Below are 20,423 nucleotides of genomic sequence, written 5' to 3'. Positions count from 1 at the left end.
AGTTGACAGGCTACAGAAGAGACTAAGCTAATGCAAAGGAGATTGGAATGACAAGTGGACTACGCGTCTCGACAGCTGTCATCTACCTTGCATAACAATAGTTGTACGTCGTTGCCTGTTAAACTACCTAGCTGATAATTATGAAGTAAAACATTGGCTTTGTGGAACTCTTGTTTCGTCTCTATTGCCAATGTCCTGGCTGGAGGCAAGTTCAGTGAATGGGGAGGTGCAGCGTGAGGTAATACAGTCAGGGGCGTGCGAGTGCTTCTCAAATGGAATGTTTTATGCGTTCTCCACACTCTCGTACTCAAGAGAACGTCCTCGGAGAATGCACTCGTAGCATGAGTGTGGAGCACGGTAGTATTCATATTAAGAAACGCTGTGTGTGTTGTCAGATGGAGCTGCGGGCCGCTGGTCCATCCACGCCCTCCTTCATCCAGGATGAGGAGGGGAATATTATCGATAGCCGAGGGGGAGGCAGCGACCCTGTCCAGTTTGTCTTCGAGGACATCCACTGGACGTCTGAGATCAGCCGTGAGGAGGCTGCTCGCCGCCTCGAGGTCACCTTCTACCCCTTCAAGAAGGTACGGCTCAAAACGCATGCTCAGTTTTGTCCCATCTATTTAGGGGATTGTTCTAGTCACCTTTGAACTTCGGTCAGAACTTGGTAGTCCCCAAGCTCTCTTAAAAATAACTTGAGACTCCACACCATTGTGATGATGTACATCTCTTCTTCCATTGTCCACAGGTGTCATACCTGCCCTTCTCGGAGGCCTTTCAGCGAGCGCAGGAAGAGAGCAAGCTGGTGCACTCCATCCTCCTCTGGGGGGCACTAGATGACCAATCCTGCTGAGGTGAGATGGTTCACCTGTGACACTGTGCTCTGTGAAGAAAATAAGGATTATAATCCACCTTAGTGCTCACTTAGGGCCATTTTAAGTGATGAACTTACAAAATATAAAGTATATCCTGGACCTGGGGGTCAAGGGGTGTCATCTTGGGGGGGTTGAAGTGAGTGACTAAGGGAAAGACATCCAGTTAAAGCAGCATAGCCTTACCTTTTCGAGCACTGAATATTACAATGTCTTTAGCTTTGCATCTGACCTTTTTGCTTCCTCCAAACACATTGTCACAGGTTCTGGGCGGACTCTCCGGGAGACAGTCCTGGAAAGTTCGCCCGTCCTGGCCCTGCTCAACCAGAGCTTCGTCAGCAGCTGGTCCCTGGTCAAAGAGCTTGAGGACATGCAGGTGAGTGAGAGGCCCATATTGCTCAGCCCAGCCCAACTGGTAGGCAGTTTAATCGAATGACAGACTCATTGTAATGGAATGGATGGAAAGGTGTCAAACATGGAAACTATGTATTTGTTCCATTCCAGATATTACAATGAGCCCATCCTTCGATTTAAAGTGACACCAGCCACCACTGGCTCATCATCAAGGTTCAAGCCTAAAATAATGATACCACTTTTAAATGGATAGTGTTCATTACTAAATCAAAGTTTGTCTCAAGTGACCTAATGTTGAACATATTCCACACCATCTGTTGTCGAGGTTTTGTTGTCTGTTTTGATTGATGTGGTGGTAATGTATCCTAATAATCTTAATCTCAGGCTAACGAGCAGAACCCGGTTGAGAGTCAGAGGGCCCGCCTACACCTGGAGAAGTACAACTTTCCAGTAGAAATGATGGTGGCGCTGCCCAACGGCACTATCGTAAGTCCTTACAGTTCCATCATGTTTCCATCTCAACATCCCAGTTGTTTATCAACAACCTTTAAGTGGATACTTCACTTTGTTGATTCTGGGCATTGCTAAATAACCAGCTAACAAATTAAAAAAAGGGTTTGGAGGAAATGACAACAGCTTATGGAGGGTTGAAAATGACTTGAATCTCTAATGACTTAAATTATCTAGGTTCACCACATCAATGCTAACTACTTCCTGGACCAGACGTCCATGAAGCCGGAGGAGGAAGCTGCCACATTTAGCTTCTCTGGGGGGTTCGAGGACCCATCCACTGCTACGTACATCAACTTCCTCAAAGAGGGTCTGGAGAAAGCCAAGGAGCACCTGGCACAGTAAAGACGAACGGTGGTCAAAAGTGTGTGTGTGTAAAAACTAGAGTAATTCCTCTGTGAAGGATAATGATCAAAGAAAAAGTTAACTTGTGTGTAGGGATCAGATTCCTACAGTGCTGGCAGCTGTTCAGGTTGTTTTACTAGCATCCAACATGATCAGTATTACAACAACCTCTTCAAACGACAGTGGCCGCTATACCAGTTGAGCCCTTCTGAAGACATATGCTTTAGGACAACTTTAAAAATATATATATAACTAAACTCAATACTCAAGTTGGTAGATGTTCTTTCAAGTTAACATGCTTCTAATCCCATTCCATATAATCACTAATGTTGCTGTTACTTACCAACTATTTTAAAGTACAATGTTCAGGGTCGGAACAGTGGCCAGGTTTCGAACATTGCTTTGGCCTCACCCACTAGTGGCTAATTAATTWGACTTATTTATGCCTTCTGTTATCATGTGATAACAGTGAGTGAGATTTGCTTTGCTCAAACTTTTCTTTATATCTACATTTTCATATCAAAACAGACTGCACCATAATGCATTATTCTGTTTTATTGGTTATATCTCGCAATATGCAAAGAACCACACGTTTTATTTCTGTTGGAGGGGCAGGGCAGGTCAAGTCGTTCCCTCTAGAGTTTCAGCAGTTTGTGACGGCCTTGCCTGAAAGTCCAAAGTTGGCTGGGTAGGGCCTGATGTCATTGCTAAAGCTTCTGCAGGCAACACCCCTGCTCTGTTCCCCCGAGGTTGCCAACAGCTGTCATGGAAACCTGGAAACAAAGCTGTATGGTGGCACAATGTGTAATGTAATACTTTTGTTTTTTTATATTTTTTTAATGAAAGCCAACAGTCTTATGTTGACTGACTAGTTATTTCTTGACCATGAGATCAGAACTTAAGGGGTGACTACACCAAACATTATCTAAAAAATGAACTTAGAGGCAAGAAGAAGTTAATCATTGTGGATTCTACCAAGTGTACATGTGATAAACTTTMAAATGGGTCATATATTAGGAAAGTGTTCTGTTTCTCCATCAGCCTCTTAAGTGCTGCAATGTAGGCAGCACATTTAGCCATTGCAAAGGTGAGTCATCCCCTTGAAATATGCTTTTTGACTGACAGTGGCAAATTGTCTGCAAAAAATAAAAATGGATCTTTACTAAAAAAGTAGTCTTGAGTGAGCTTGCGCTGAACACTGGATGAAACCGACGTGTCCCAGAAGTATCAGATAAAGACGTTATAACATTAATAACCATTCGTGTTGTACTGTGAACATTGATCAGAAATTAGATCCGAGTAAATTTTAGGTTGTATGTGGATAACATGAAACATTTCTAAAGATACTAAGTTAAGACCCCCTACCCCCCCAGTTCATATAAGTTGGTCCATATGCAACGGGGTAGTAATTTCAGTTCCTCCAATTAATGAATTCATTAATTTTAAACTATGGTGCCAGAATAACAGTYCGAGTTGTGCTGGGGTGGAAATGCAGGCTTTCACATGCAGGCAGGCCTTTAGATGGGGAGATCCATTGTTAGAAGGACATGTGAATTCCACCATAGAACAACAGTATCCACAATGCAGAGTCACCTGAAAGTGAGGACCATACCAACCTGTGGAGGGGCTGCAACAGGACAAGTCTTCCAATGCAGTGAGGCTACAATCTCTGTCCCAAACCACCAATACCCCTCCACGTAACAGTTTGGTCCACGTTCAGAATATTCACAGTTGAGTTTCCAGCCCAAAACCACACAATTAAGTCAAAATAGTCAGGTACATTCAACAACTTATTGTACTAGAGTATATGGTTTCTAGAGTCCTGTTCTAGAATGGTTTTAGAGTCCTGTTTAATGCAGTTATTGGACAGCCAGATAGAGTCAGTATGTGTTGCTAGGCGAGGTGAGTTCATGTCTTCACCAGAATGTCCACACCTCCAGCTCCATGACGTGGAAGTCGTCTCTTTCCGAGAGGCAGCAGTTGTTGAAGGTGTAACAGGGGCTACTCCTGCCCAGGTACAGCATCTCATCCAGCCACAGGCCAAAGTGACCACTGGGGAAGAGAGAGCGATAGAAACTCAGTTCCTTGCTTTAGAATAGAGTAAAGTGATGTGTTTTCCTAAACATATTGACACATACTGTATATACACACACAAAAGTATGTGGACACCCCTTCAAATGAGTGTATTTGGCTATTTCAGCCACACCCGTTGCTGACCGGTGAATAAAATCGAGTACACAGCCATGCAATCTCCATTGACAAACATTGGCAATAGAATGGCCTTACTGAAGAGCTCAGTGACTTTCAACTTGGCACCGTCATGGGATGCCACCTTTCCAACAAATCAGTTTGTCAAATTTCTGCCCTGCGAGTGCTATTATTGTGAAGTGGAAATGGTAGGCCACACAAGTTCACAGAACGGGACCGCCGAGTGCTGAAGCATGTAAAYATTGTCTGTCCTCGGTTGCAACACTCATTACAGAGTTCCATACTGCCTCCGGAAGCAACATCGGCACAAGAACTGTTGGTCGGGAGCTTCAAGAAATGGGTTTCCATGGCCAAGCAGCRGCACACAAGCCTAATGCCTCGGTCACATCGACAGCGTCATTGCATTTTGGTACTCCAGAAGTACATTCATTTCCAATGGAACGCTGTGTTTGCCTTGCAGCATTGCGTTGCAGAGGCAGTGTCAGTGCGTTCTGTGTGGTGCATACGTTGGATTTATCGAACGTACAGTTTAAGTCGGAAGTTTACATACACTTAGGTTGAAGTCATTAAAATTCGTTTTTCAACCACTACACACATTTCTTGTTAACAAACTATAGTTTTGGCAAGTCGGTTAGGACATCTACTTTGTGCAGGACAAGTAATTTTTTCTGTAAAACATTTGCTTTCAGACAGATTATTTCACTGTATCACAATTCCAGTGGGGTCAGAAGTTTACATACACTAAGTTGACTGTGCCTTTAAACAGCTTGGAAAATTCCAGAAAATGACGTCATGGCTGTAGAAGCTTCTGATGGGCTAATTGACATCATTTGAGTCAATTGGAAGTGTACCTGTGGATGTACAGTATTTCAAGGCCTACCTTCAAACTCAGTGCCTCTTTGCTTGACATCATAGGAATATCAAAAGAAATCAGCCAAGACCTCAGAAAAAAAATTGTAGTTGCCTCCACAAGTCTGGTTCATCCTTGGGAGTAATTACCAAACACCTGAAGGTACCACCTTCATCTGTACAAACAATAGTACGCAAGCAGCCGTCATACCGTTCAGAAAGGAGATGCGTCCTGTCTCCTAGAGATGAACGTACTTTGGTGCGAAAAGTGCAAATCAATCCCAGAACAACAGCAAAGGACCTTGTGAAGATGCTGGAGGAAACAGGTACAAAAGTATATATATCCACAGTAAAACGAGTTCTATATCGATATAACCTGAAAGGCCGCTCAGCAAGGAAGAAGACACTGCTTTGCAACTGCACATGGGGCCAAAGATCGTACTTTTTGGAGAAATGTCCTCTGGTCTGATGAAACTGTTTGGCTATAATGACCATTATGTTTGGAGGAAAAAGGGGGAGGCTTGCAAGCCAAAGAACACCGTCCCAACCGTGAAGCACGGAGGTGGCAGCATCATGTTGTGGGGTGCTTTGCTGCAGGAGGGACTGGTGCACTTCACAAAATAGATGGCATCATGAGGGAGGAAAATTATGTGGATATATTGAAGCAACATCTCAAGACATCAGTCAGGAAGTTAAAGCTTGGACGCAAATGGGTCTTCCAAATGGACAATGACCCCAAGCATACTTCCAACGTTGTGGCAAAATGGCTTCAGGACAACAAAGTCAAGGTATTGGAGTGGCCATCACAAAGCCCTGACCTCAATCGTATAGAACATTTGTGGACAGAACTGAAAAAGTGTGTGCGAGCAAGGATGCCTACAAACGTGACTCAGTTACACCAGCTCTGTCAGGAGGAATTGGCCAAAATTCACCCAATTTATTGTGGGAAGCTTGTGGAAGGCTACCCGAAACGTTTGACCCAAGTTAAAGGTAATGCTACCAAATACTAATTGAGTGTATGTTAACTTCTGACCCACTGGGAATGTGATGAAAGAAATAAAAGCTGAAGTAAATCATTCTCTCTACTATTATTCTGACATTTCACATTCTTAAAATAAAGTGGTGATCKTAACTGARCTAAGACAGGGAATTTTTACGCAGATTAAATGTCAGGAATTGTGAAAACTGAGTTTAAATGTATTTGGCTTAAGTGTATGTAAAATGTTTTCGTCAAACTGTATGCGTAGATGGCTTGACCGAAATGGTAGCAGAAGGTGAATGTTTAACTTTTGTTGCACACATATCCAGATGATGCTGCATACCATTTTGCACAAAAACACTGTCGGTGTGATCAATGCATAAGATCACCATGCGCAACGCCAAACGTCGGCTGGAGTGGTGTAAAGTTCGCCACCATTGGACTCTGGAGCAGTGGAGTGATGAATCACGCTTCACCATCTGGCGGTCCGATGGACAAATCTGYGTTTGGCAGATGCCAGTAGAAAGCTAGTTGCCCCAATGCATAGTGCCAACTGTAAAGTTTGGTGTAGGAGGAATAATGTTCTGGGGCTGTTTTTCATGGTTCGGGCTAAGCCCCTTAGTTCCAGTGAAGGGAAATCTTAAAGCTACAGCATACAATCACATTCTAGACYACATTCTGTGCTTTCAACTTTGTGGCAACAGTTTGGGGATGCCCTTTCCTGTGTCAGCATGACAATGCCCCTGTGCACAAAGCGAGGTCCATACAGAAATGGTTTGTTGAGATCAGTGTGGAAGAACTTGACTGGCCTGCACAGAGCCCTGACCTCAACCCCATTGAACACCTTTGGGGGGAATTGGAACGCAGACTGTAAGCCAGGCCTAATTGCCCAACATCAGTGCCGACCTCACTAATGCTCTTGTGGCTGAATGGAAGCAAGTCCCTGCAGCAATTTTCCAACATCTAGTGGATTGCCTTCCCAGAAGAGTGGAGGCTGTTATAGCAGCGAAGGACCAACTCCATATTAATCCCCCATGATTTTGGAATGAGATGTTTGACGAGCAGGTGTCCACATACTTTGTCAGGTAGTGTAGCTGTAGCACCAACATGCAATAAGTGTCAAGCAAACAGAAATAACATCAGCATCAAGAAAACCTAAGACATATTGGTATGACTCGGAGTGACCCCACCTTCCTCCTCCGATAGCAAAAGAGTCCAGGTCTCCCTTTATGAAGAAGGAGTTTTCTCCGGTCCACTTGAAACACTGTGGGACGTGACAAGGACAGAGTCAGTATAGGATAGCAACACAGGAGTACCCCTCTGTGCTTATGAATGACCTTGCCCTTCTGTAATGCTATGCATATACAGTACACTATTGATAGCAATGAGTTCCTACACGTTGTTTGTGCATAAAAAAGCAGAAAGGTACCTTTTTCTTAATCCACATTCATGCACTAATCGTTTATGTGACGTTGGTAGAGACCTTGATGTGAATAGTAATTTGGTTGCTATGGAAACTCCTGCAATATTATGTCAGCAAGATTTACAACAAACAGTATCGTCTTTTCAGTTAGTTTGGCAAAACAACAATTCTGCACCTATACCTTAAAAAGCCACATTTCAGATTAGAACATGTGGGAAAGAATTGTATGGCATTGGTTGTGAGTGTAGTGTATGCGTCATAGTGCGTGTGTGTCTTAAGGTGTGTGTGTGGGTGAGCCATAGTGCGTGTGTGTCTTAAGGTGTGGGTGAGCCATAGTGTGTGTCATATTGTGTGTGTGTGTGTGTGTGTGTGTGTGTGTGTCTTGGCTGACCTTGAAGCGAGGAAGCAGCATGAAGAGGAATGTCTCTCCTGTGCCGTAGAAGGTCTCACTCGGCCTCAGAGGGTGAGAGAGGAAGCTCCCAAACACCTGGAGCACAGAGAAACAAACCTACCATTAACCAAAATACAACTCTCTGGTAACCAAACGAGACAGAGTTCATAAAATGGGGGACTTCATAGGTGACCACAACGAACTCTGTGGCTCCTGGAAAATCGGTATGTTATTCAAACTAACCCCACAGTAGTCTTGACCTGTGGGTGTCCAAGTTAATAGTGCAAATGAAATGAAAAGCAGGTAGTCTATGGCACACATTCTGTGTAATCTCTAACACCGAAGTCAGATAGATATTCAAAATATGGTGCGTGGAACATTAGGGGTGTCGTTTGTAACGTGAAAATAACAAATACGAGTATATAAAAAGGACACCTGATTAAGTGAGTCCTTGATGACCATGAGTACAGGCGAGTCGCTGCCTTTCAGCCTCCGGTAGAGGGACTTGAGGCTGGAGCCGTGACGAGACGTGCTGTAAGCCAGCTGCCACGTGTGGCCCACTGTCCTGGGTGGCAGTTCCACTGAGAGCTGGAGAAAGACGGACGGATGGAGAAGGAGAAAGAGTGGCGGGAGAGTGAGAGAGACGGAAGGGGCAAAAAGATAGGAGAATATACACTTATTACAAGTATAAAATGAGCGGAAAAGAAAGTGAAAGGGAGATAGTTGGTATCTAAGTGAATGAGACCGGAAACAATAAGCAACTTGCAGAGCCGACCTGCAGGTCTCATTAGCTAATGTCTTGGTTCAAAGTGATCACAGCACTGCTCTGCTTAATGAATTTTTTATCTAACCTTTATTTACCTCGGCTAGTCAGTTAAGAGCAAATTCTTATTTACAATGAAGGCCTACCCCTTTATGGGGGTAGGCCGGCCAAACCCTAACCTGGACGACTCTGGGCCAAGTGAAGTAAAAAAAAAAAAAGTGATTTTCCTGTGTCCTGAGTGTACAAAACATTAGGAAAACCTTCTATTGAGTAGCACCCCCTTTTGCCCTCAGAGCGGCCTCAACTCTACAAGGTGTCGAAAGCATTCCACAGGGATACTGGTCAATATGGACTTCAATGCTTCCCACAGTTGTGTCCAGTTGGCTGGATGTCCTTTGGGTGGTGGACCATTCTTGATACAACGAGAAACTGTTGAGCAGCGTTGCAGTTATTGACACACTCAAACAGGTGCGCCTGGCATCTACTATCATACCCTGTTCAAAGGCACTTAAATCTTTTGTCTTGCCTATTCACCCTCTGAAAATTATGATTATGCTCTTTTAGTGTAAGAGCTGTTTGAAAAGACCGCTTAAAATGGCAAATTTCTGCCTATTGTGGTGGGATGGAGTTTTGGCCTGTCTGGTGACATCACCAGGCGGTAAATTAGATAATAGAAATTGTCCCCTCTACGCTGCACTCGTGTGTGACCGGGTATCTATTCCAGGACTGCCACACAGAAGAAATGCCAGGCCGCGCTGAGACGCAAGAGATTAAAATTCACAGAGTACGCCCCATGAGGTTTGTGCTATATAGATCAATGTTTTTTCTGTGATCGAATCAACATTATATCAGCACCTCTTCAATGCAACAAACCAAACCAAATCTAACTTTGCAAGATTGAGAGTCTATGATTTTGTTGTAGGCAGAGCTAGAGCGCAACGGAGTAGAATTCTATTGGCGGGGGTAGACCACAAGCAGTCTTTCAATCAACTCCGAGTGAATGAGCTTTTCAGATCAGTTCAGATCAGAGTGCATATCAGTGGATATTCTTTGCTAGTTAGCGAGTTATAACCCCAGTTATAGATAAGTATAGGTCAGCAATGGGGAGTTACTGCATCCTACAAGAGCACAAAATGTGTACTCTATATTTCAAGCTGTCTTTGAAAGAACAGTCTGGTAAAAAGCTCTTGTATTTTGAGACAGGCTTGAATATGCAAATAAGCCAATATGCAGAGGGTTAGTCTACATTGTTTTATTCTCTGTATGGTAATAATTATTATTTTGTAAAGTGGTTTGAAATAGGTGACTGTAATTTACAGTCACCTATTTGGCCCATGGTGTTACAGGCCCTTCATAAATGTAAAAACCTTTTTAAAATCAAAAGCTATGTTGTGAGATTTGCTCCATTGGTTTTGTTGGTAGGCCAACAATATACTCAAATAGCTACAATACTGTGTAAAACTGTAAGGGTACAGCCTCAGTGTTCGCCGTAAACGCACGCCGGAAGTTGCACATAATTCCCATAATGTTCAAGTTTCCGCTCACAAGACCTACAATTTTCTCAGTGCCTCAAAAACATTATAGGGAACATTGTTAATAGACACAATAATACAATAGAGTTCCAAACCCCTCTGTCAATAACAGTTCATTTTCAGTTTGCCTCTCCCCACTCAGAACACTCCTAGTAAAATTCTTGCTTAAAAATTGCTCTTTGCTAAGAAGCTATATGTTTATTTTTGACAATTTTAATTAACAACAATCACAGTAAGGCACTTAATTGTTACCCAGAAATAATATGATGGAGATAAAAATGGCTATATTGGACCTTTATACCTGATCCCTGCCTACTTGACCCTCCATCGTGAAACATGGCCACAGTAGAGGTTTTGAATATTTCAAATCAAATCAAATCAAATTTTATTAGTCACATACACATGGTTAGCAGATGTTAATGCGAGTGTAGCGAAATGCTTGTGCTTCTAGTTCCGACCATGCCAGTAATAACCAACAAGTAATCTAACCTAACAATTCCCAACTACTACCTTATACACACACACAAGTGTAAAGGGATAAAGAATATGTACATAAAGATATATGAATGAGTGGTGGTACAGAACGGCATGGCAAGATGCAGTAGTGGTATAGAGTACGGTATATACATATGAGATGAGTACTGTAGGGTATGTAAACATAAAGTGGCATAGTTTAAAGTGGCTAGTGTACATGTATTACATAAAGATGGCAAGATGCAGTAGATGATATAGAGTACAGTATATACATATGAGATGGGTAATGTAGGGTATGTAAACATTATATTAAGTGGCATTGTTTAAAGTGGCTAGTGGTACATTTTTACATAATTTCCATCAATTCCCATTTTTAAAGTGGCTGGAGTTGAGTCAGTATGTTGGCAGCGGCCGCTAAATGTTAGTGGTGGCTGTTAACAGTCTGATGGCCTTGAGATAGAAGCTGTTTTTCAGTCTCTCGGTCCCTGCTTTGATGCACCTGTACTGACCTCGCCTTCTGGATGATAGCGGGGTGAACAGGCAGTGGCTTGGGTGGTTGTTGTCCTTGATGATCTTTATGGCCTTCCTGTGACATCGGGTGGTGTAGGTGTCCTGGAGGGCAGTAGTTTGCCCCGGTGGTGCGTTCTGCAGACCTCACTACCCTCTGAGAGCCTTACGGTTGTGGGCGGAGCAGTTGCCGTACCAGGCGGTGATACAGCCCGACAGGATGCTCTCGATTGTGCATCTGTAGAAGTTTGTGAGTGCTTTTGGTGACAAGCCGAATTTCTTCAGCCTCCTGAGGTTGAAAGAGCGCTGCTCGCCTTCTTCACAACGCTGTCTGTGTGGGTGGACCAATTCAGTTTGTCCGTGATGTGACACCGAGGAACTTAAAACTTTCCACCTTCTCCACTACTGACCCGTCGATGTGGAATAGGGGGGCTCCCTCTGCTGTTTCCTGAAGTCCACAATCATCTCCTTTGTTTTGTTGACGTTGAGTGTGAGGTTATTTTCCTGACACCACACTCCGAGGGCCCTCACCTCCTCCCTGTAGGCCGTCTCGTCGTTGTTGGTAATCAAGCCTACCACTGTAGTGTCATCCGCAAACTTGATGATTGAGTTGGAGGCGTGCATGGCCACGCAGTCGTGGGTGAACAGGGAGTACAGGAGAGGGCTCAGAACGCACCCTTGTGGGGCCCCAGTGTTGAGGATCAGCGGGGTGGAGATGTTGTTACCTACCCTCACCACCTGGGGGCGGCCCGTCAGAAGTCCAGGACCCAGTTGCACAGGGCGGGGTCGAGACCCGAGGTCTCGAGCTTGATGACGAGTTTGGAGGGTACTATGGTGTTAAATGCTGAGCTGTAATCGATGAACAGCATTCTCACATGGGTATTCCTCTTGTCCAGATGGGTTAGGGCAGTTGTCAGTGTGGTTGCGATTGCGTCGTCTGTGGACCTATTGGGTCGGTAAGCAAATTGGAGTGGGTCTAGGTGTCCGGTAGGTGAGGTGATATGGTCCTTGACTAGTCTCTCAAAGCACTTCATGATGACGGAAGTGAGTGCTACGGGGCGGTAGTCGTTTAGCTCAGTTACCTTAGCTTTCTTGGGAACAGAACAATGGTGGCCCTCTTGAAGCATGTGGGAACAGCAGACTGGGATAAGGATTGATTGAATATGTCCGTAAACACACCAGCCAGCTGGTCTGCGCATGCTCTGAGGACGCGGCTGGGAATGCCGTCTGGGCCTGCAGCCTTGCGAGGGTTAACACGTTTAAATGTTTACTCACCTCGGCTGCAGTGAAGGAGAGCCCGCAGGTTTTGGTAGGGGGCCGTGTCAGTGGCACTGTATTGTCCTCAAAGCGGGCAAAAAAGTTGTTTAGCCTGTCTGGGAGCAAGACATCCTGGTCCGCGACGGGGCTGGTTTTTTTTTGTAATCCGTGATTGACTGTAGACCCTGCCACATACCTCTTGTGTCTGAGCTGTTGAATTGCGGACTCGATTTTGTCTCTGTACTGGGACTTAGCCTGTTTGATTGCCTTGCGGAGAGAATAGCTACACTGTTTGTATTCGGTCATGCTTCCGGTCACCTTGCCCTGGTTAAAAGCAGTGGTTCGCGCTTTCAGTTTCACGCGAATGCTGCCGTCAATCCACGGTTTCTGGTTTGGGAATGTTTTAATCGTTGCTGTGGGTACGACATCGTCAATGCACTTCCTAATGAACTCGCTCACCGAATCAGCATATTCGTCAATATTGTTGTTGGACGCAGTGCGGAACATATTCCAATCCGCGTGATCGAAGCAGTCTTGAAGCGTGGATTCAGATTGGTCGGACCAGCGTTGAACAGACCTGAGCCGGGAGCTTGTTGTTTAGTTTCTGTTTGTAGGCTGGAATCAACAAAATGGAGTCGTGGTCAGCTTTTCCGAAAGGGGGGGCGGGGAGGGCCTTATATGCGTCGCGGAAATTAGTATAACAATGATCTAGGGTTTTTCCAGCCCTGGTAGCACAATCGATATGCTGATAGAATTTAGGGAGTTTTGTTTTTAGATTAGCCTTGTTAAAATCCCCAGCTACGATGAATGCAGCCTCAGGTGTGTGGTTTTCCAGTTTACAAAGAGTCAGATAAAGTTCGTTCAGGGCCATCGATGTGTCTGCTTGGGGGGGAATATATACGGCTGTGATTATGATTGAAGAGAATTCCCTTGGTAGATAATGCGGTCGACATTTGATTGTGAGGAGTTCTAGATCAGGTGAACAGAATGACTTGAGTTCCTGTTGTTTTTATGATGATCACACCACGTCTCGTTAATCATGAGGCATACCCCCCGCCCCTCTTCTTACCAGAAAGATGTTTGTTTCTGTCGGCGCGATGCATGAAGAAACCAGCTGGCTGCACCGACTCCGTTAGCGTCTCTTGAGTTAGCCATGTTTCGTGAAGCAGAGCACGTCGCAATCCCTGATGTCTCTCTGGAATGCTACCCGTGCTCGGATTTCATCAACCTTATTGTCAAGAGACTGGACATTGGCGAGTAGTATGCTAGGGAGTGGAGCGCGATGTGCCCGTCTCCGAAGCCTGACCACGAGACCGCCTCGTTTGCCCCTTTTACGGCGTCGCACAGGGTCGCCGGCTGGGATCAGATCCATTGTATTGGGTGGAAGGCAAAACACTGGATCCGTTTCGGGAAAGTCATATTCCTGGTAGGAACGATGATGAGTTGACGTTAATCGTATATTCAGTAGTTCCTCCCGACTGTATGTAATGAAACCTAAGATTACCTGGGGTACCGATGTAAGAAATAACACATAAAAAAACGAAATACTGCATATTTTCCAAGGAACGCGAAGCGAGGCGGCCATCTCTTTTCGGCGCCGGAGTATTTTCAGTACTCAGCACGAAGGTTCAGTAAATGAATGGCACTGTGTTTGACTGAAGGCCAGTGCTGCTCAAGGGAGCCTGAGGCAGAATAAGGAAATTAGGTTAAGTCTCAGACTCTGGATTTAACTTTAAACCCAGACCAGTCAACGCATTTGTGAACTAGAGGCAAGAAGAGTAACGTGCGCAATTTCTTCTATATGTGTGGCGCTGGCCAGCGACACGTCATGAGAAGCAGTCATTAATTTCCCATTCGGGATTAATTAAGTAATTGTCTCTCCTTCTTATCCAAGAATGGATGAGATCTGTGAATGATCTTCGATTGTGAATTTGTGTGTGATTAGATGAGACAAGAGGGTGTGTTTTGTAAGTTCTGTCTATGAATATGTGCTCACACTCACCTCTCTGACAAGCGATGCGTCTAAGATGCGACTCTGGGCTACGATCTCACACAGTCCCTCTGGACTTTGTCCATGCCAGAGGTAGTTCTCCTCTACCATCCTCCACTGTCACCAGCTGCAACACAAGACATGCAACCTAGTTATAAACCCATTAAAATCCCATTGTCGCCAAAACTTGACACACACACGTCAAACAATAACCCCTGACCCCACCTAAACACTAATCAAACTTTTAAACATTTGCCCAAACTTTCCCAGGCCATGGTGTGCACAAGGGGTCTTTACTTAACGCTATAGTCAAAAGCAATTTATTGCTGTTTACCTGTATGTCCACATCAGGCACTCCAGCCTTTCTTTATGACTCTCCTCAAAGACTCTAAAATACAGACTTACTTCCCAGTCAGCCCCAGTAAAATCCAGACTTACCTCCCAGTCCTCCCCAGTCTGAAATCCAGACTTACCTCCCAGTCCTCCCCAGTAAAATCCAGACTTACCTCCCAGTCCTCCCCAGTCTGAAATCCAGACTTACCTCCCAGTCCTCCCCAGTAAAATCCAGACTTACCTCCCAGTCCTCCCCAGTAAAATCCAGACTTACTTCCCAATCCTCCAAAGTAAATCCAGACTTACTTCCCAATCCTCCCAAGTAAAATACAGATACCTCCCAGTCCTCCCCAGTCTAAAATCCAGACTTACCTCCCAGTCCTCCCCAGTAAAATGCAGACTTACCTCCCAGTCCTCCCCAGTCTAAAAGCCAGACTTACCTCCCAGTCCTCCCCAGTAAAATACAGACTTACCTCCCAGTCCTCCCCAGTCCGCCCATGGTTCTTGGACACCTCCTGTTCTTCTTCCTTCTCCTCCTCCTCCTCCTCTTCTCTGTCTTCAACCAGTACAAACTCCTCCTCGTCGCCCTCCTCCGACCCTCCCTCCAGCATGCACAGACCAGGCCTCCAGTGGTTCATGTAGGCGTACAGCTCATCTGAGCTACAGGCAACAAGACACGACAGACTTTTGATTAACTTCTTGAACTTGAACTTGAAGCCTCTACATTCCTCAGCATTCAACAGCATTTCAAATCGCTACAGGAGACATGTTAAACTTGATGTTAATGTTAGACATTGTCAGTGTGAGGTGTTAATGTTCACAGAATCTAAACAGAATGTTCATGTTAAACTAAAACAGTCTGTTTCTGTGGCTCCAGACTGCAGACGGTTACCTCTCCTGGGAGAAGGCGAACCAGGAGTCCCTCCGGGGTAAGGTTTTGTTTGTCCCCAGCAGCAAGCCTGCAGCCACACCTTTCTTCTTCCCAGTGGATTGCTGGAGTCTCAGCCTGACGAACATCAGACCTCCAGAAGTCCCTGAAGACAGTCTAGAGGGGCCTGGAGAAGAGGGAGGGGAGAATGAGGGAGAGAGAATGAGAGAAAGGTGGAAAGAGAGAGGGGGAAGGATGGAGAAAAATTAACTAAACAGTACTCCTTGGGATGAAACCATGATATAAACCTATTGACTTGATTCCTTTCCTTACCTGGTGTCTGATTCCTCACAGACTGCTGCTTCTTCGTCCCCTCTCTGTCCACCAGCTCCATCCTCACTTTATTCCCTGTCCCTGCTGCCTCTTGTCCTCCACACCAGGTGGCAGCACTGCTCAACACGGATCCTCCCACAGTCCTGGATGACTGCACAACCAGCTCTTCCAGCGGACTACCCTTCCCCTCCAACTGCCACTCAGCCATGTCACTGCTCCTCTCCTCCTCAGAGAACCCCTGGACCAGGCTCAGAGCCAGGGCAGACCTCAGCTCCGATGTAGCAGCAGACAACAGTGCTGGGACAGTCTCCCCCTTGTGGTGTGGAGGGCTAGTGCTTCTTCGCCTCCCACCCTGCCCGAGCATCTTGACAGTTTTGGAGCCAGTTTTCTGTATGTTTTTAGTTCCTTTCCACCTAGTAACAGGTTAAAGAATATTTTTTAAGCCTCGAGACATGGTGTGTCATTCAGAGGGTGAATGGGCAAGACAAAATGAATGGGGGGTGTGCAACTCAATATTAGGAAGGTGTTCCTAATGTTTAGTATACTCAGTGTATGTTGCATGTTTTGCAATATTGACCTAGCAAACATTCCTTGACACCATAGATGTCCAAGGGCCAATTTCATTGCTATGATAGACAGGAGAGGGACAAGGCAAGTGCATCATAAGAGCCCTACACACAATCTTGCCAAATGTTTTGAACTGCTGCCCTCTGGAAGGAGATACAAGGTCCAGGACAGATGTAGGATGCTGAACAGTGGGCCATATGTAGGCTGCTGAACAATGGGCCATGGGACAGCTGTAGGATGCTGAACAGTGGTCTATAACATATTTAGGATGCTGAACAGTGGTCCTAGGACAGATGTAGGATGCTGAACAGTGGTCCTAGACAGATGTAGATGCTGAACAGTGGTCCTAGACAGATGTAGGATGCTGAACAGTGGTCCAAAGGATGTAGGCCCAATACACGGTCAGACAGTAGACAGCATAAACTGAATAATGATGTGTGCATTAATTATTATCTTTCCAGTGTTTCCCATTTTCAATGTATTGTAGTATATTGCTTTCTTGTGTATCTGTATGCTGGCTTCACAAAATTAATTTCCATGTAAATGGACAATAAAGTATATTGTATCGTATCATATACCCCATTTCCACTGCTAGATATTAGAGATTATACAGTATTTAAAGCTGCAATATGTTAACTTTTTGGGAGACCTGACCAAATTCACATAGAAATGTGAGTTATAGATTTGCCATTCTCATTGAAAGAAAGTCGAAGAAGTGGTAGATCTGTTCTATCTGAGCTATTTCTATGCGAGCTATTTCTGTGTGTGCTATTTCTATGCTTCCTGTTCTTAAGTTTCGTTTTTGTGTCTTTCACTTTTGTACACCAGCTTCAAACAGCTGAAAATACAATATTTTGGGTTACTGAAAATATATTTCACAGCGGTTTAGATGGTACAATGATTCTCTACATTGCTTGTTTGTAACAAACTAAAAATGTCAGAGACCCAGAGACCCACACTACACCCTAACCCACACTACACAAGTCACCGAGATACACCAATTTAACACAGGTCTGCGCAGAATATAGGATCATAATAGTGACCTCATAAGTTAAACGCCATCCAAGGCATTGTGAAGATATGTTGATCTGTGCAGAGCTACACCAAATCGGTGTGTGCCTTGAACGTGCACATAGCCATTTAGTGCTGACCTGTGTGTGGAGGAGTTGAAGTGCACGTGGGAGATGTCAGAGTAGAAGGAGACCGAGGCCAGGCTGTCCACTGAGCAGGACAGCAGGTACTCCTCACAGCCGTGCTCTATCACCAACGGGTGAGTCTTACACGGGTCAAAGAACATCTTATTGGATGTCACCAGCAAGATACCAGAAACCACACCCTGGTGAGAGAGAGAGAGAGAGAGAGAGAGAGAGAGAGAGACGGGTGAGAGAGGTGAGTATGTGAAGAAAGAGAGGTGAGAGATGAGATAGATGAGTGGGAGGTGAGAGAGGTGAGCAGGTATTTTATTAGGATCCCCATTAGCTGTTTCTGAAGCAGCAGATACTCTTCCTGGGGTCCACACAAAACACGACATAATACAGAACATCAATAGACAAGAACAGCTCAAGGACTGAACTACACACATTTTAAATAAGAACAATAGTCCCAAAAGAGGTTCTACGGACAGTTGCATACATACATACATACATACATACATACATACATACATACATACATACATACATACATTAGTACATATACAGAGTGTACAAAACATTAGGAACAATGTCCTAATATTGAGTTACATCCCCGCCATTTTTCCCTCAGAACAGCCTCAGTTCGTCGGGGCATGGACTCTACAAGGTGTCGAAAGCTTTCCATAGGGATACTGGCCAATGTGGACTTCAATGCTTCCTACAGTTGTGTCAAGTTGACATMATGTCCTTTGGGTGATGGGCCATTTTTGATACACACTGGAAACTGTTGAGCATGAAAAACACAGCAGCGTTGCAGTTCTTGACACACTTAAACCGGTGCGCCTGGCACCTACTACCACACCTCGTTCAAAGGCTCTTACATTTTTTTGGTCTTGCCATTCACCCTCTGAATGACAATTGTCTCAAGGCTTAAAAATCCTTCATTAACCTGTCTCCTCCACTTCATCTACACTGATTGAAGTGGATTTATCAAGTGACATCAATAAGGGATCATAGTTTTCACCCGGATTCACCTGGTCAGTTTATGTAATTGGAAAGTGTTCTTAATGTTTTGTACACTCAGTGTACATATGCAAACGAGTTATTTAGGTCAGATAGATAGGGGAGAGGCGCTGTACTGTGAAGCGTTGTATTAGTTATCGTGCTGTTTGCTTGAGTAATTTGAGATGGAAGGGAGTTCCATGTGATCATGGCTGTATATAATACTGTGCTTGCTACGCCACAGCTTATAAACTCAGCAAAAAAAGAAACATCCTCTCACTGTTAACTGCGTTTATTTTCAGCAAACTTAACATGTAAATATTTGTATGAACATAACAAGATTCAACAACTGAGACATAAACTGAACATGTTCCACATACATGTGACGGACAGAAATCAGATAATGTGTCCCTGAACAAAGGAGGGGGTCAAAATCAAAAGTAACAGTCAGTATCTGGTGTGGCCACCAGCTGCATTAAGTACTGCAGTGCATCTCCTCCTCATGGACTGTACCAGATTTGCCAGTTGCTGTGAGATGTTACCCCACTCTTCCACCAATGCACCTGCAAGTTCCCGGACATTTCTGGGGGGAATGGCGCTAGCCCTCACCCTCCGATCTAACAGCGTCCCAGACATGTGCAATGGGATTGAGATCCGGGCTCTTCGCTGGCCATGGCAGAACACTGACATTCCTGTCTTGCAGGAAATCAGCACAGAACGAGCAGTATGGCTGGTGGCATTGTCATTGCTGGAGGGTCATGTCAGGATGAGCCTGCAGGAAGGGTACCACATGAGGGAGGAGGATGTCTTCCCTGTAACGCAAGCTTTGAGATTGCCTGCAATGACAACAATTGGATTCAGTCCGATGATGCTGTGACACACCGCCCCAGACGGACCCTCCACCTCCAAATCGATCCTGCTCCAGAGTTCAGGCCTCGGGGTAACGCTCATTCCTTCGACGATAAACGCGAATCCGACCATCACCCCTGGTAAGCCAAAACCGCGACTCGCCAGTGAAGAGCACTTTTTGCCAGTCCTGTCTAGTCCATCGACGGTGGGTTTGTGCCCATAGGCGATGTTGTTGCCGGTGATGTCTGGTGAGGACCTGCCTTACAACAGGCCTAAAAGCCCTTAGTCCAGCCTCTCTCAGCATTTTGCGGACAGTCTGAGCACTGATGGAGGGATTGTGCGTTCCTGGTGTAACTTGGGCAGTTGTTGTTGCCATTCTCTACCTGTGATGTTCGGATGTACTGATCCTATGCAGGTGTTGTTACATGTGGTCTGCCACTGCGAGGACGATCAGCTGTCCGTCCTGTCTTAGGCGTCTCAAAGTACAGACATTGCAATTTATTGCCCTGGCCACATTTGCAGTCCTCATGCCTCCTTGCAGCATGCCAAAGGCACGTTCACGCAAATGAGCAGGGACCCTGGGCATCTTTCTTTTGGTGTTTTTCAGATTCAGTAGAAAGGCCTCTTTAGTGTCCTACGTTTCATAACTGTAACCTTAATTGCCTACCATCTGCAAGCTGTTAGTGTCTTAATGACTGTTCCACAGGTGCATGTTCATTAATTGTTCATGGGTCATTGAACAAGCATGGGAAACAGTGTTTAAACCCTTTACAATGAGGATCTGTGAAGTTATTTGGATTTTTACAAATTATGTTTGAAAGACAGGGTCCTGAAAAAGGGACAGTTTAACTATAAATTGAGTATAACTATATGAAATCTAAGAT

At 44.9% G+C, this 20,423-nt stretch overlaps 2 protein-coding genes across 3 annotated transcripts in view; one reads left to right on the top strand and one right to left on the bottom strand.

Moving 5' to 3' along the window:
* The first annotated feature begins 94 nt into the window (after positions 1-94).
* LOC111968914 (selenoprotein N-like) lies at positions 95-2,939 on the top strand. 2 transcript variants are annotated; one of them, XR_011480444.1, is made up of 5 exons: positions 95-584; positions 749-854; positions 1,136-1,248; positions 1,611-1,712; positions 1,914-2,939. XR_011480444.1 is itself a non-coding variant. In XM_023994878.2 (5 exons), exons 3-5 carry the CDS (start codon positions 1,243-1,245, stop codon positions 2,079-2,081), a joined length of 276 nt encoding a protein of 91 aa, XP_023850646.1. In that variant the 5' UTR covers positions 140-584; positions 749-854; positions 1,136-1,242; the 3' UTR covers positions 2,082-2,939. The 2 variants fall into 2 exon arrangements, 1 of the variants encoding a protein (XP_023850646.1); XM_023994878.2 differs by having other exon boundaries at positions 140-584.
* Positions 2,621-20,423, bottom strand: part of si:ch211-15d5.11 (oxidation resistance protein 1) — a 37,027-nt gene continuing 19,224 nt past the window's right edge. Inside the window, 10 exon segments of the mRNA XM_070445254.1 lie at positions 2,621-4,133; positions 7,308-7,381; positions 7,932-8,027; positions 8,367-8,519; positions 14,467-14,538; positions 14,540-14,581; positions 15,261-15,447; positions 15,680-15,842; positions 15,989-16,401; positions 17,707-17,891. Of these exon segments, the coding sequence (XP_070301355.1) occupies positions 3,998-4,133; positions 7,308-7,381; positions 7,932-8,027; positions 8,367-8,519; positions 14,467-14,538; positions 14,540-14,581; positions 15,261-15,447; positions 15,680-15,842; positions 15,989-16,401; positions 17,707-17,891 (1,521 nt within the window). The 3' untranslated portion in view covers positions 2,621-3,997.

This window comes from Salvelinus sp. IW2-2015, linkage group LG9 (genome assembly GCF_002910315.2).
Source record: "Salvelinus sp. IW2-2015 linkage group LG9, ASM291031v2, whole genome shotgun sequence".
Lineage (NCBI taxonomy): Eukaryota > Metazoa > Chordata > Actinopteri > Salmoniformes > Salmonidae > Salvelinus > Salvelinus sp. IW2-2015.
This window is presented reverse-complemented; position numbering and strand designations above follow the sequence as displayed.